Raw genomic sequence first — 16875 nt, 5'->3', positions numbered from 1 at the left:
ATTTGCCCACTAAGGTTTATTTTAATTTTCTGCAACTTTTTTTTTTTTCCTAAGCTCTTCGTGACCTACTGGGAGAGGCAGGGGGCGATAACCAAGGCAGTTTGTATAAACTATCTTCAAGTGCCTGGAAGGACACTGCAGGAACCAAACGTTGTATCCAGGGCTGGTCAGCAAAAGCGCTGCGTTAACAAAAGCTGAGATAATCTGTTAATAATTAGTTAAAATAGAGCCTTTTGTGTTTCTGGCATAGGTAGTTCTGTGACGATGGGAATTGAAGTTCTCTTAAATTCAATATGAGTCAATTTCCCCCAGCGCCAATTCCCGGCCGGAAATTCCACTCAAACTGTTCACAACCTTCGAAGAGAGGTTTCCCGCCATTTCACTTCCAGGAGTGGACGGTACAAGACCCCATCTTCAAATCCCATTATTCATATTCGCAGAAGGCCTGAGCATATCCCGCTATCTCTGAAAGACGAGCCACGGGATGCGCGGGGAGGGAGGGGGTAAGAGGCCGCATGACGACCCCAAGGACCCCAACTGCCCGGTTAAGCTCTCAAGGACAGCGGAACACACCCGGGGCCAGCGGCGAGCCAGCCAGTTCGCGAAGGGCGGCGGGCACCGCGGCGAGCGGAAGGAGCGCGGCCGTTGCCAGGCGGAGGGGCGGGTGCGCCGCATTCGACTCCGGATTGGTCGGGAGCCCAGAGCCGAGTGACGACAGTCGGTGAGAACGCCTGATTTGTGAGGTGGGCGCGCGCGCGGGCGAGGAAGGCAGCGGGCGGGGCGGGAGTGAGGGAGGCGCAGCGCGCAGGCGCAGCTGCTCGGCACCGCTCTCCTCAGCGCTCCGGCCCAGCTCTCGCGGACAAGTCCCGACATCGCGCGCCCCCCCACTCCTCCGGGACCGCCCCCTCCCCCCTCTCGGCGTCGTCGAAGATAAACAATAGTTGGCTGGCGAGCGCCGAGTGTGTCTCCCGCCGCTGGATTCGGCGGGCTGCGTGGGGACCGGCGGGAGCCCGGCCAGCCCGGCCAGCCCGGCCATGGCGGGGCTGTACTCGCTGGGAGTGAGCGTCTTCTCTGACCAGGGCGGGAGGAAGTACATGGAGGACGTTACTCAGATCGTGGTGGAGCCCGAGCCGACGGCTGAGGAGAAACCCTCGCCGCGGCGGTCCTTCTCGCAGCCGTCGCCTCCTCAGCCGTCAGCGAGCGCTCTTCCTGGCCGCGAAGTCTCCGGGAAAGGCCCGGCGGTGGCAGCCCGAGAAGCTCGCGACCGCGCCGGCGACGCCGGGGCCTCCCCGGCTCCCGGTCGTTGCTGCCGCCGCCGTTCCTCGGTGGCTTTTTTCGCCGTGTGCGACGGGCACGGCGGGCGAGAAGCGGCGCAGTTTGCCCGGGAGCACTTGTGGGGTTTCATCAAGAAGCAGAAGGGTTTCACCTCATCCGAGCCGGCGAAGGTTTGCGCTGCCATCCGCAAAGGCTTCCTCGCTTGTCACCTCGCCATGTGGAAGAAACTGGGTAAGTTCCCTGGCTTGCTGGGGCGCCGGCTTTCCCTCTTCTTCCCTTTTCATCTCTCCCCTCCGGGATGGTTGGGGAGATTTTTTTTTTCTTACCCGGGCGGTCCCGTGCGAGCCGCCGGCTTGGAGAGCGCGGCCGAGGAGTAAAATTGAGACCTCTCGGGCGTTGGGCGCACTTCCCGGTGGCCTCCCTTCCCGGTGGCCTCCCTTCTGTCCCCCATCAGGAGGGGGACAGAAGCAGCCCTCAGCCTTGGGGGTCCTCATTTTGGTGGCAGTCGGCGACAAAATGTTTGAAACCTGGCGCCAGATTTGGGTCAGAGGCAAGTGGTAAGACACACGTTGCTGTTTGGGCCAGAGGGAGGCAGAGGGGGCTGATAAAGAAATGGGAGGGTTTCGTTAGAATCTGTCATGATTTTTGCTTTTGAAGAATGTGTCTCTCGCCCCCACTCGATTGCCTCCTCCCGGTGGCGTTAGTTCTCCTGAGGGACCCCGGCTGGCTGAGTGGGGCGAAGGGGCGGCTCCTCTAGAAGGGCTGGGATTGGGAAGGGATTGTCTGCTGGGAATCCTGTAGTGTTTTAGGACCACACGTACGTCTGTCCTGCTCAAAAGTAAAAGCGCGGAGTGAGTTGTTACCTCTTGAATTGGCCCCAAGTTAGGGATGTGCTAACTTCCGCTAGGGGTTCCCCCTCCCCTTTGATGGAAGCTAATTGCACTCATAAATCACTCAACAGTTCCTGCTGTGGTAAAAACACTTAGAAATTTATACCTATTCAAGTGGCAAAAGATAAGGAGAGGAGTTATATGTACCAACTGGTTAGGAAGATTGTAATTTCTAAAAATTCAGCTTAATTGTCGTTTGTGGTTGCTATTTCAAAAGAAGTTTTGAATGTTTTCTAAGGCAACTAGTGTTGCTGTTGCCTGGACGGGTTATAGTTGTTGCCTGGACGGGTTATAGTTGTTTATCTCTTGCCGTGGATAAATGACATGTATCTTTGTTAGAAAAAAAAATAATACTTTTCATTTCAAAAAATCATTCATGGGAACACATCAGAGTTGCTTTGCTCCCACTGATAAGGCAGACATAGAGAAGAATGTTAAACAGTTGTCAAATACAGAACATTTTAATAAAGGTATTGTTAGAGTTGTAGATTAGCTGGTTTCAAAGTCTGTTTTCCATTTGCTTGGCTTTTTGCCAAGAATTCCTTGATTGACTTAGAGATCAACCAGTAGGCACATTGGAGGCGGTTCCCATCCAATCCCAGGCAACCCTATTCAGGATTTATTTTGTTTTTTTGTTGTAGGGAGGGTAGAGCTAAAGGCACTGTGGTGTTTTCTACAAATATGTCGGATTGTTGAATGCAGAGGAACTGGAAGTGGCAAGCAAGGAAAATTAGACACAAAGACCTGTTTAGTCTTGCTTATTTTGCAGTAGATTTGCAATAATACGAATTTGAGGAATTCAAATAAACTGTCACTTGAGCATTCATTTTAGAAGAAGTATCTCAGATTCTTGAGTGCCCCTTCATTTTTTTTTTTTTAAAGGTAGTTTTAGACTCTGTTATTCTATAGGCCAAACCTTTTCTGGTCCAGATTCAGCCTCCCTGTTAAATAATACCAGTTTCCCCTGTTTTCTCACATTAATCTACATACCTTTTCTCAGGACATGCTGAAATACTGTGTTTTCTTGGATTCTTTCCCCTGGAAAAAAAATTGAAACAAAAACATTCATTATGTAAAATCCAAATTTATTTGTAGTTTGTGAAGACTTCTGTTTCTTTTGTAATTGAGCATCCTTTCCTGATTTTTCTTTTTCTTTTTCTTTTTTTTTTTTTTTTAAGATAGGAAAGAGAGATTCTATACACTGGTTCAGTCCCCAAGTGACCGCAACAGCCAGGGCTAAGTGAGGCCACAGCCAGTACAGAGAACTTTAATCCACATTTTCCATATGGATGCAGGGGCCTAAGCACTTGGGCCTTCCTTAGGAATGCTTTCCCAGGCTGTTAGCAGGGAGCTAGATTGGAAGTGGAGCAGCTAGGACATGAACTTGTACCCATGTGTGATGCTGGCATCTCATGCTGAGGCTTTTCCCTCTCTGCTGCAATACTGGCTCCCATTTATACTTTTTTTTTCAAAATTTATTTATTTATTTTAAATAGTTATACAGAGAGAAAGAAACACATAACTTTTCCATCTGCTGGTTCATTTGCCAGATGGCTTCAAAGGCCATGGCTGGGCCAGCCAAAGCCAAGAGCCAAGAGCCAGGAGCTTAATCCAGGTCTCCCATGTGGGTGGCGAGAGTCCAAATATTCGGGTTGTCTTCCATTGCTTTTGAGCAGCTGGTTACAAATGTGGTGCTCATATGGATGCCAGTGTTTCAGACAGTGGCTTTTCCTGCTATGCTATAATATTTTTGTAATGTTCAATTACTGGCTTAACACAGTTAACAAACTTTTTGGTCTCAGAAACCATGTAATTCTTTTTGAGAGGGTTTTTGAAGAAACAGAAACAGTGTACTTTAAAATTTGTGTTTATTTCTTTTAAGTTTAAAAAGTTATTTAATGGAAGGAGAGAGAAATCGAGATCTTTCATGTACTGGTTCAATCCTTAAACCCTGAAACAACCGAGACTGGATGGTGCTGAAGCCAAGAACTCTGTGGGTGGCAGGGACCCAACCACTGAGCCGTCCTCTGCTGTCACACAGGGACACATGTTAGGAAGCTGGATCAGAACTGGAGAAACTGGGGCTCAAGACCAGGTACTCCAGTGTGAGTTGTGGGAAATCTAAGTGGAGACTGACTTAATCGGTGTCATATGTGCCTGCCTTTGAATATCCCAGGTATTTTTTTTTTTTTTAAGATTTATTCTTTTTTTTTTTTGTAGTTGACATTCAAATAAAATTTGCATTCCCAAAATATTGTACAGTAATTAGAAAATACTAGCCAAAGTAATATTAGGATACTTTTACGTGCGATCTCAACAAATTTGAACAGAAGCAAATTTTAACAAAGGTAAATTTTACAGTGAAACATAGCAGTAGATTAAGGATCTTAACATGTTTATTTTACTGCTATTTGACACTATGATACAAAAATAAGAGGATTTACTTGACATTTTTAATAAATATCTCATGGGCTGTTGAGTGCCTTACTGGTGAAAAGATTTAACTGGCTAATCTCATCAATCCATTTTGTACATTTAGTAAGCATCATCTCTGCCCTACATAACTCTTAATGGAATTCACAGCACACAAATGGTTATCATATTAAATACGTAATCAACTCGGACTTCTCAACAACAAGGAAATTAGTAAACCATCAAATGGACTGCTTACCATACACTTTCCTCATAACTAAATAACACAAAAAAAAATCAAAATAATATTTGTCATCACCCTAAACTATTGCCAGCAACTGACGGAAACTGCCAATTTGCCATATTCATGTTCACAACATGCTAAATATACTCTGCTGTTACTTCATCCATGAAATGCCAACATGCCTAGAACAGAATTTTCACCATCTCTTGCCGTGGGACCTGACTTGCAGCAATCTATATTTAGATCAGAACTCCACGGGCACTTGATGAACTCTACCTTTCCATGTTGGCTTTCTTATATGAGAGAGAATATATGGTATTTATTCTTTTGTGATTGACTCATTTCGCTGAGCATAATAGTTTCTAGTTGGGACCACCTGGTTTTGAATAGAATAATATCGTTCTTGACAGCTGAATAATATTCCATTGAATAGATGTACCACAATTTTTTTAACCATTCTTCCTTAGACGCACATCTGGTTTGTTTCCGATTTATTCATTTTTATTACAGCCAGATATACACAGAGGAGGAGAGACAGAGAGGAAGATCTTCCGTCCGATGATTCACTCCCCAAGTGAGCCGCAACGGGCCGATGTGCGCCGATCCGAAGCCGGGAACCAGGAGCCTCTTCCAGGTCTCCCATGTGGGTGCAGGGTCCCAATGCATTGGGCCGTCCTCGACTGCTTTCCCAGGCCACAAGCAGGGAGCTGGATGGGAAGTGGATCTGCCGGGATTAGAACCGGCGCCCATATGGGATTCCAGGGCTTTTAGGCCACGCCGCTGGGCCCCCAGGTGTTTTTTTTTAAAGGATGAGTTTATTTGAAAATGGGAGTGTGTGTGCTTCTATTTGCTGGTTCCTTCCCTAAATGGCTGCAACAGTTGAGGGGACTAGCCCAGGGCAAAGCCAGGAGGTTGAAACTTCATCTGAGTATTCCACATGAGTTGCAGGCTTCCATATACTTAATGGCTGTCCTCTAATGTTTTCTCAGGCCCATTAGCAGGAAGCTGAAGCAGGCCTCACATGATAGTCTAGTGGCCAAATCCTTGCCTTGCACACTTGGGATCCCATATGGGCGCTGATTCGTGTTCCAGCTTCTCCCTTACCTTCCAACTCCTTACTTATGGCCTGGGAAAGCAGTAGAGGACAGCCGAAAGCCTTGGGATCTTGTACCTGTGTGGGAGACCTGGAAGAAGCTCCTGGCTGCTGGCTTCAGATTGGTTGGCTCAGTTCCAGCCTTGTAAAATCTTTTTTTCTGTCTCTCCTTCTCTCTGTAAAGAGGAAGCTGAAGCAGAGCAGCTGGAACTTAAACAGGGGCCTGAATAGGGAATACGGAGATTGTGAGTGGACATTTAACCTTCTGTACCACAATGCTGGTCTCAATGAGCAAGTTTTATTAACTTAGTATATTAGTTTTTAAAATGATTGACTGATGCTTGGTTTGGTAGCGCATATACTAAAATGATTGACTGGGGCCCACATTGTGTAGTGGATTAATCTGCTTCCTGTGGTGCTGACATTCATATGGATGCTGGTTTGGACTTCCAGTCCAGCTCCCTGCTAATGGCCTGGGAAAAGGAGCAGAAGATAATCCAAGTGTTTGGTTCCCTGCCACCCATATGGGAGACATGGAACAAGCTCCTGGCTTTGGGCTGAGTCAGCCCAGCCCTTATGGCCTTCTAGGGAGAAAACCAATGGAAGAAAGAATCTGTGTAACTCTTGCCTTTCAAATAATAACTTTAAAATGTAATTCTTCCTTTCTTTCAAGTAAAGAAGTATATATATGCTTATCTGAAAGGTGAAGTTACTCAAAGAGAGGGAGAGGGCAAGAGGAAAAGGAGGAGTGAGAGAGGTCTTGCATCCCCTGGAAAGGATGTCAGAGCTGGTCAGTCCAGAGCCAGGAGCTTCTGGGTCTCCCACATGGATTGCAGGGACACTGTATCTGCAAGCAGTGTGTATTGCTCTTTGCTTATTTTTTTGGTTCATTTTATTAGTAATTTTTTTAATTGTATAAAATCTATTTTTGATAATTTTTACACATTTGATTAGGGTGCAAAGGGTCAAGGGCTAGAGGGTGAGATCACTGTTTTGACATTCTCTTTTTTTCCTTTCTGTATCTGGGGGGAGGGTAGAGATAAGGGGAGAAGCCCCACCCAGCCTTCCACACATCTCAGGGTCCCCCACGTGGAGCATACTTCGAGGTCCTGCTCAGGTGGTTTTGATAGTTCAACAGTTCTGTGTTGTCGCCAATCTTGCCACTCCAGTCACAATGAAATCTCCAGATTCCACTGGCTGACGTAGTCTACCTTAGAGTCTCCATTTGCCCAGAGTTTCACTGCCAACTCTTTGCTGGGTTAGTGGAATTGATTTGTCCTGTCCTTCATCCTGTGTTATGGTACCAGGTGTCCTCTGCAGGCTCCAATGTACTGCCATATCTATGTGCATGTGGACATGCTGTCCACTGCACTGTTTAAGCTACTGATCATGCATTCCATGATCAGACCATGGACCCTGCAATTTCCTCCATGATTGGAGTTCTGAGTCTAGTAGTTCAGATGGGGGGGTGGTTTCCCAAAGAAACTTCAGCTGAAGTGATCCCAGACCTAATTTTTTTTTTAAATTTTATTTTCAGACCTAATTCTTGTGTGTGCAAGCCAATACAGGGTCTGGCAGTTTGTCGCACAAATCAGCCCACATGCACACTGTTAATTGAAATTGCTGGTCACTTGTCTCCAGCCCTGTCTTCTATGCAAACTAATGGGTGTTGCAGTCCAGCCCAATCTTGCCCACCACACATTCAAGCCCCCATGCAAACCAGTGGGAGCTGAAGTCTAGTCAGAGCGACCTGCCGTAACTCCCACCATGCCCTCCTTTTGGCTGGTTCCTGTGCTTACTAGTATGTACAGCAGACTGGTTCTGTCTGTTCCACATCTCTTTCAGCGCTTTTACTTGTCAATGGGTATTGAAGCCTAGTTAAACCCAACCAGCCCCACACACCTGCCGTTGAGTGCCACTATGTCTAGCCATACCTGTCCCAATCCTGGTTCTCATGCTCACCAGTGGGAGTGGCAAAACAAGAGGGAGGTGCCTGTTGTTTCCCTACTGGGCCCACTCCCACTCCTGGATCTTGTACTCTCCAGGTGGTACTGCAGAGTTACCCCCCCATGCCAGCATCTGCCAGCTGATGCTGCGACAAAGCCCAACCAACCCTCACCCACTCTGGCTTATGCATGTAACCAGTAGGTACAGTTCACCTAGCCTGGTTTGTCCCTGATCCAGCTTGCATGCAGGCCAACAGGTGTTATAGCCCTGTCCGGCCTAGTTTGTCCCCAACCCCAGCTCTCACACTCCCTGCAGACCCCCTGCCGGGTTCTCCCACTCTCCCCTGTGTGTCACGTGTGCTGATTGGGTGCTGTGGCCCAGTTCGGTATGTATGGCCTGCGTCACCTAGGCATTTGCCAGTGGGTGCTATAGCCTGGCTCGCACCCTATTCCAGTTCATGCTGGTGGGGATTACATCGTAGCCAGTCCAACTTTTAAAAAATATGTATTTATTTTTATTGGAAAGTTAGATTTACAGAGGAGAGACAGAAAGATCTTCCATCTGCTGGTTTACTCCCCAAAGGGTTAGCACAGCTGAAGCTGAGCCGATCTGAAGCCAGGAGCTAGGAGCCTCTTCTGGGTCTCCTGTGTGGGTGCAGGGTCCCAAGGCTTTGGGCCATCCTCGACTGCTTTTGCAGGCCATAAGCAAGGAGCTGAATGGGAAGTGGAGCAACCCATACATGAACTGGTGGCGCCCTTATGGGATTCTGGCGCCCTTATGGGATCCTCGTGCTTGGAAACTGAGGATTTAGCCATTGAGCCATCACTCCAGGCCCTCAGACTGCATTTTTATGTCGGTCTGTTGTATGATTTTACTTTTCAGTTTTCAGATTACTGATTTTTTTAAAAAAGATTTATTTATTTTCATTACAAAGTCAGATATACAGAGAGGAGGAGAGACAGAGAGGAAGATCTTCCGTCCGATGATTCACTCCCCAAGTGAGCCGCAATGGGCCGATGTGCGCCGATCCGAAGCTGGGAACCAGGATCCTCTTCCAGGTTTCCCACGCAGGTGCAGGGTCCCAAAGCATTGGGCCATCCTTGACTGCTTTCCCAGGCCACAACAGATTACTGATTTTTAAAAAGTTTTATTTATTTTTATTGGAAAGGCTGATATACAGACAGGAGAAGATCTTCTGTCCAGTGGTTCACTCCCCAAGTGACCACAATGGCTGGAGCTGAGCCAATCTGAAGCCAGGAGCTAGGAACTTTTTAAAACCAGGTCTTCCATGCAGGTGCAGGGTCCCAAGGCTTAGGGCCATCCTTGACTGCTTTCCCAGGCCACAGGCAGCGACCTGGATGGGAAGTGGAGCTGCCAGGGCTAGAATTGGCGCCCATGTGGCATCCCGGTGTGTTCAAGGCAAGGACTTCAGCTGCTATGCTTTTGCGCTGGGTCCCTGATTACTAATTTAACAGCCTTTTAAAATGTTAATGTAGGACATTTTATTTTACTATGTAAATATTTGTTTAATTGAAAGACAGTGTAAGAGAGAATGTGCACGTGCTCCAGAGAAAGAGGTCATTCTCTGATGGTTCACTACATAAATGGTTGCAGTGATTGGGGCGGGGCTGAGCTGAAGTCAGGAGCTAGGAACGCCATCCAGGTGTCTCATATGGGTCATAGGGGCACAAACAGTTGGGCCTTTAGTCACTGCTTTCCCAGGCTCATTAGTAGTAGGGATCTTGATTGGAAGCAGAGCAATGGCAGTTTATTACCTTGACTAGTAATAGCTTAATTCACAAATGTGGACTTTCATATAGTAGATTTCTTCTGGCAGTTTGTGTAAAGTACATATTATGAAAAAAACTGCATGTATTTCAAAGATTGTTTATGCAACAAAATACACATCTTTTAATTCCATTTTCCCGTTAACTTTTTCAAGTGTTCATGTATACATTTATTAGATTTCAGCAAACAGTACACAGACTAGATAGCTTCATACGAACGCATGTATTGCTTCATGTATCAGGGGTCTAGAAGCCTGAAATGAAGGTATTCTCAGGGTTCCTTTCCTTTGGAAAACTTTGAGGAAAAATATGTTTTGTATCTGTTTTAGCTGTTGTTGGCTGCTGGCAGTTCTTCATATTTCTTGATTTGTATCTGTTACTTAATGTCTGCTTCCATCTGCATGTCACCTTCCCCTCTGTATCTTCTCTTTTAAGAACACTGGTGTTGGGATTTAGTGCCCGCTTTAATCTAGGGTGATCTCTTTTTTAAGATTTTTTTTTTTTAAAGATTTATTTATTTAATTACAAAGTCAGATATACAGAGAGGAGGAGAGACAGAGAGAAAGATCTTCCGTCTGATGTTTCACTCACCAAGTGAGCTGCAACGGGCCGGTGCTGCGCCGATCCGAGGCCAGGAACCAGGAACCTCTTTCAGGTCTCCCACACGGGTGCAGGGTCCCAATGCTTTGGGCCATCCTCCACTGCTTTCCCAGGCCACAGGCAGGAAGCTGGATGGGAAGTGGATCTACCGGGATTAGAACCGGCGCCCATATGGGATCCCGGGGCTTTCAAGGCGAGGACTTTAGCCGCTAGGCCACGCCGCCGGGCCCTTTTTTAAGATTCTTAACTTAATTCTGCAAAAACGCTTTTTTCCAAAGAAGGTCATGTTCACAGGTTCTGGGTAAATTTTCCATTTTGTTTGGTGTTGGAAGATACTGTTCAGCCCATTAAAAGGATATTGGCCTTGTCTCAGATTAACTCTGGGCAAAGTGCTTACTAATTGCTAAAGGAAAAAGATAACAGTGGAGGAGTATGGTAGGCAATACCTTAAGTAATCAAATATACCAGCACTTTTAGTGAGAAAAATTGAAGATACATATTCTTTGAAATATTTTGGAAAGAGAATATCATAGTTAATATTTGAGAAAATGTAAGACCTAAATTGAGAGATGTTGTTGAAATGACTGGCTTGGTATTCTCAAAAACATCAGGGAAACACTGAAGTGTTGTTCTACATTGGAAGAGGTTTAAGAGATGTGAGAAATGAAAAAAAACTAGGAAGAATTTATTATATATAAAGCCTGGTATTAGGATAATGGATGAAATTTGAAGGATGAGAATGGGCATCTGACAAGTTGGTTTAAGACACTACAGGAGGCTCACGCTGAAGTGCTTGTGTTCAAGTTCCAACTACACTTCCTACTCTAGCTTCCTGCCAATACATTCTCTGGGCAATATCAGGTAATGGATGATTCAAGTACTTGAGTCCCTACTACCCAGAATGGTGTCTTGGATTAAGTACCTGGCTCCTGGCTTCACCCTGGCCTAGCCTTAGTTACTGTAGGCATTTAGAAAGTTAACTAGGTAATGGAAGATCTCTTGCTGCCTACCATGTAAAATGAGAAAAAGATTTATTTATTTTTATGGAAAAGGAAGATTTACGGAGAGAGAAAGACCTTCCATCCGCTGATTCACTTTGCAAATGGCCACAACGGCAGGAGCTGAGCTGATTTGAAGCCAGGAGCTTCTTCTGGGTTTCTCTCATGTAAGCAGGTATCTGATAATACTGTCAGTTTATTATTTTGGAGGATATTGTTATTGTTGGTAACCTAAAGTTTTCTACTTGGTCTTGTTTGCTGTAATAAATTTTCTAACTTGGGCCCGGCGGCGTGGCCTAGCGGCTAAAGTCCTCGCCTTGAATGCCCTGGGATCCCATATGGGCACCGGTTCTAATCCCAGCAGCTCCACTTCCCATCCAGCTTCCTGCCTGTGGCCTGGGAAAGCAGTCGAGGACGGCCCAAAGCATTGGGACCCTGCACCCGCGTGGGAGACCTGGAAGAGGCTCCTGGTTCCTGGCATCAGATCGACACAGCACCGGCCCGTGCAGCTCACTTGGGGAGTGAAACATCGGATGGAAGATCTTCCTCTCTGTCTCTCCTCCTCTCTGTATATCTGGCTTTCCAATAATAATAAAATCTTTAAAAAAAATAATAAATTTTCTAACTTGTCAATTACGGACTATGAAACAAGTGTGTTGTCATTCTGTTCATTTGTCTTTCTTGTCCTGGTTCTGATGTTACTGCTTCAGAATCAGGCTGGACTGCAACACCCATTGGTTCCAGTGGAAGACAGGGATGGAAATAGATCCGACCCAGCAATTGCAACCACCAGCTGATTGGGGCGATGGACTGTACCGGGCCCTGTACTTGCAAATACACACAAGAATCAGTTCTGGGTTCACCTCAGACAGTTTCTTTGGGGATATCCTCAATCGAACTGCTGTACTCAGAACCCTAACCATGAAAATACAGAGGACAGAACAAATCAATCAACTACCCCAGCTCTATGTTGGCAGTGAAAAACAGGGCAAATGGAGACTCTAAGATGGACTATGTCAATCAGTGGATTCTTTAGCAAACTCATCATGCTTGGAATTGCGAGACTAGCAGCAATTCATATCTGTTGAACTATCCAAACCACTTGAGCAAGACCCTCGAAACATGCCCACATCAGGGATCTGGAATCGGTGGGAGACTGGGTGGGGCTTCTGCTTTTACTTCCCCTTTGACCCCAGGTACAGGAAAAAAAATGTAGAAATAATAGTCTTACCCCCCATTTTCCTGTAGCCCTTGAACCTTTGTGCCCTAATTAACTATGTAAAAATTATATATATATATAAAAGCTACTGCTTCAGATGCCTACATTCTGTTTCAGAGTGCTAATTTAGATCCCAGTTGCTGTGTTTCTCATCTGGCTTCCTGGTATTGGACCTTGGGAAGCAGCAGCTGATGGCCTACTTGGGCTTCAACTCACCAACCTCTACCTGCTGGATGGAGTTCTGGGCTCCCAGTTTTAGTATAGCCCAGTCCTGGCTGTTGTGGGCGTGTGGGAAGTGAACAAGTGGATGTTTCGAAAAGGACTCTCTCTCCTTCTGCCACTCTGCCACTCTGCCTTTCAAGTAGATACAAAATTCTTTTTTAAATAGAAAAGAAATTGTGAGAAGAGGCAATTAGTAATTCAAGGACTAAACCAGTTGTGAGCTAGATCTGGAGTTCCATTAGGGCTAAAGTGAAAGCCATAAAGCTTTTCCTTCAGTAGGATAACTGTGTCAGAAGGAAAAAAGTCTCCAAATTATTTGGTTAAACAATGTCTTTTTTAATAGTTTGTAATTTTTCTTTCTTTTTTTCTTTTTAAGATTTATTTATTTTTATTGGAGAGGCAGATTTAGAGCAAGAAGGAGATACAGAGAGAAAGATCTTCCATCTGTTGGTTCATTCCCCAAGAGACCACAATGGCTAGAGCTGAGCTGATTTGAACCCAGGAGCCAGGAGCTTCTTCCAGGATTCTCATGTGGTTGCAGAGTCCCAGGCCTCTGGGCCATCTTCCATTACTTGCGCAGGCCACAAGCAGGGAGTTGGAGAGGTAGAGCAGCCAGGACATAAACTGGCACCCCCCATATGGGATCCTGGCACTTGGATGTGGAGAATTAGCCAGTGCAGCCAGTGTCAGGCCTTCCCACGCAATCCCTTTTTGTTTTTAATTTGGGTAAAGTTTCAAATTGCTTTCCTGAAAGCTTTTGTACTCCATTTTACTTTGAAACTAGAATTGAGTGAGAACTCTTTAAGATTAATTTTTTATTTTCATTTGAAAGGTAGGGTTACATAGAGAAGAGGGGAAAAAGAAAGAACAAGGCCAAAGCCAGAAGCCAGGAGCTTCATCTAGGTTTCCCATGTGGCTGTCTTTGACTGCTTTACTAGGCCACAAGCAGGGAGCTGGATGAGAAGTGGGTCTTCCAGGACATGAACTGGTGCCCAAGTGGGATCTCAGCGAGGGCAAGTTGAGGCCTTTAGTCATTAGGCTACTGTGTACCACGCCAGGCCCAACTTTTTTTTTTCTAATATTTTTCTAATTTGAGATGTAGAGATAGGGCTCTTGTTAGTTGGTTCATCCTCCTCTCATGTGCCCACATAACTTTCAGCTGATGCTGAAACCAGGAGCCAGAAACTTAATCCCAGTCTTTTTGGGTGCTGGCAATATACTTACTTGAGCTATCACTTTTGCGTGCCAGAGTCTATCTTTGCAGGAAGCTGGGATCAGGAGCTGGACATGGAAATCCACATCCTCTGTTGTAGGATGAGGTAGCTAATCATTAGGCTAAAATGCCTGCTGCATTGTAAGTTACCTAACCTTTTAAAGCACTGCTCTCTTCCTCTGCAAGGTGAAAATAAAGAGAATAATCTGCCTCATTTCATAGGTTTGCTACTAGTATTATTTGAGATAATGCATGTGAAGCTCACAGTATATTACGTGGTATGAGTTCTCCATAAATGTCATTTTAATGCTATAAATATTCAAAAGTTATTTCAAAAACACATAAAATAGCTTTTTCTGAAAATCTTCCAGGAATCTTAACAGATATTAAATGGCCGGCTAAATGATATCAAAACCTTAAATACATCATTGCCTAGAAATATAATTAGGCTTAAGGTAATACATGTATCCTACAATAATTTCTTTTAGATTGTTTAGAGAGTTATAGTGTGATTGTGTTATTTATAAATTCAACTTATCAATGTATTGATTAATGGATTAACTTTTTTTTTAGTTTTGAAAATATTTTTCTTAAACTTTTTCATGTTCAAATGTTAACATTCTTATTCAGGATATACTGGTTTTTGTATTCTAACACTATATTAATGTTTATATCTTGAAGAGTAAAATATGTTATTTCTTATTACAGCAGAATGGCCAAAGACTATGACAGGTCTTCCCAGCACATCAGGGACAACTGCCAGTGTGGTCATCATACGGGGCATGAAGATGTATGTAGCTCACGTAGGGGACTCAGGGGTGGTTCTTGGAATTCAGGATGACCCGAAGGATGATTTTGTCAGAGCTGTGGAGGTGACACAAGACCACAAGCCAGAACTTCCTAAAGAAAGAGAGAGAATCGAAGGACTTGGTGGGAGGTAATCATTCTGTTCATTTGTCTTTTTTGTCCTGGTTCTATTTATCCTTTTAGTCAAACTAACCTACTTTTCTCCTTAAATGAAATTAGTTTCTTAGTGTTATGGGTTTTTTTAGTTTGCCATATGCAGACCCCATGGGCATCCATGTTTATCTTTTGAGTTGCCTGTTTTACAGAATTGCTCAGTGAGAAATATTTTGGCCTCAAAATAAGAGTACCTATAATTTCTTACTGAAAATATTTATATGTAAAAGTACTGATCAATCTGGTACTCAGATTTTGGATAGAGTGGTCCTTTGAGTTTCAGAGTAGAATAGTTTAAGTATGGCTGGGTAGGAAGAGTTAATGTTAGACATAACCTTCAGCTTCTTAGTTTTAGTTTTAGATACACTGCAGTCCTTTTTAATTTTATTTTAGCTTAGTATGTTTAGGCTGCCAACCAAAAACTAAAATTCATTTCATTGCAATTTTTCCGTGATCCAAACCAAGATGAGAAACTATTCTAAAAATTAGGTGAGGGCCTGGCGGCGTGGCCTAGTGGCTAAAGTCCTTGCCTTGAACGCACCAGGATCCCATATGGGCGCCGGTTCTAGTCCCGGCAGCTCCACTTCCCATCCAGCTCCCTGCCTGTGGCCTGGGAAAGCAGTTGAGGACGGCCCAATGCATTGGGACCCTGCACCCACGTGGGAGACCCGGAAGAGGTTCCAGGTTCCCAGCTTCAGATCGGCGCACATCAGCCCGTTGCGGCTCACTTGGGGAGTGAATCATCGGACGGAAGATCTTCCTCTCTGTCTCTCCTCCTCTCTGTATATCTGATTTTGTAATTAAATAAATCTTAAAAAAAAAATTAAGTGAATGATAATATAAAAAGGTTTAGAAAATCCTGACACAATTTTTTTTACAGATTTACTTATTATTATTTTAAAGGCAGATTTTTTTTTTAAAGATTTGTTCATTTTATTACAGCCAGATATACACAGAGGAGGAGAGACAGAGAGGAAGATCTTCCGTCCGATGATTTACTCCCCAAGTGACCGCAACGGCTGGTGCTGTGCCGATCTGAAGCTGGGAACCTGGAACCTTCTCCAGGTCTCCCACGCGGGCGCAGAGTCCCAAGGCTTCGGACCATCCTCAACTGCTTTCCCAGGCCACAAGCAGGGAGCTGGATGGGACATGGGGCCGCTGGGATTAGAATCTGCTCCCATATGGGATCCTGGTGTGTTCAAGGCGAGGACTTTAGCTGCTAGATCACGCTGCTGGGCCTGATCTAGTAAATTTTTTAAAAAATGAAAGAGGCACATGTTTGGTATTCTACTTGGAGTGTTCACATTCCATATTAGAGTGACTGGGCTTGAACTCTCCCTCTGCTTTTGAATGTAGCTTCAGACTAGTGTGGAGGTAGCAGGTGATGACTTCAGTAGTTGGGTCTTTGCTACCCATGTGGGAGACTTGGATAGAGTTTTTGTCTCTTGCCCCTGCTTGATCTTTCCCTGAATGTGTCAGACATTTTGGGATGAACCAGAAAATGGAAGATTTCTGTCTCTTTCCTACTGTCTGTCTTTCAAATTTTAAAACAAAAGTAAATATTAAAAAAAATTACGTTTTAGGAGATTTTTGGGCCCAACACGGTAGCCTAATGGCTAAAGTCCTTGCCTTGTGTACACCGGGATCCCATATGGGCATCAGTTCGTGTCGTGGCTGCTCCACTTCCCATCCAGGTCTTTGCTTCTTGCAAAGGCCCAGAGCCTTGGAACCCTGCACTCACATAGGAGACCTGGAAGAGGTTCCAGGCTCCTGGTTTTGGATAAGCTCAGCTCCAGCTGTTGTGGTCAGTTGAGTTGTGAGCCAGTGGATGAAAGATCTTTCTCTGTGTCTCTCCTCTCTATAAATCTGCCTTTCCAATACATAAATAAATTAATTTTTCAACTTGTTGGTTAAAAATGGCGAGATCTTAATGTTTTGTTGAAATGGATACTGTATTGTTGGACTATGAATTGGTATAACCTATTATAAAAGTAATGTTTGAAAGCAGCTACTAT

The 16875-nt window shown here is 44.9% G+C and overlaps 1 protein-coding gene across 1 annotated transcript in view; it reads left to right on the top strand.

The window, feature by feature from the left end:
• Positions 1–764: 764 nt before the first annotated feature.
• The window catches only part of PPM1D (protein phosphatase, Mg2+/Mn2+ dependent 1D), a 41287-nt gene continuing 25176 nt past the window's right edge, over positions 765–16875 (top strand). The window contains exons 1-2 of the mRNA XM_058675593.1: positions 765–1506; positions 14609–14837. Of these exons, the coding sequence (XP_058531576.1) occupies positions 1035–1506; positions 14609–14837 (701 nt within the window). The 5' untranslated portion in view covers positions 765–1034. The remainder of the gene's footprint in view (positions 1507–14608; positions 14838–16875) is intronic.

This window comes from Ochotona princeps, chromosome 17, assembly GCF_030435755.1.
Source record: "Ochotona princeps isolate mOchPri1 chromosome 17, mOchPri1.hap1, whole genome shotgun sequence".
NCBI lineage: Eukaryota > Metazoa > Chordata > Mammalia > Lagomorpha > Ochotonidae > Ochotona > Ochotona princeps.
Note: the sequence above shows the minus strand (reverse complement) of the source record. Positions and strands in the feature narration are given on the sequence as shown.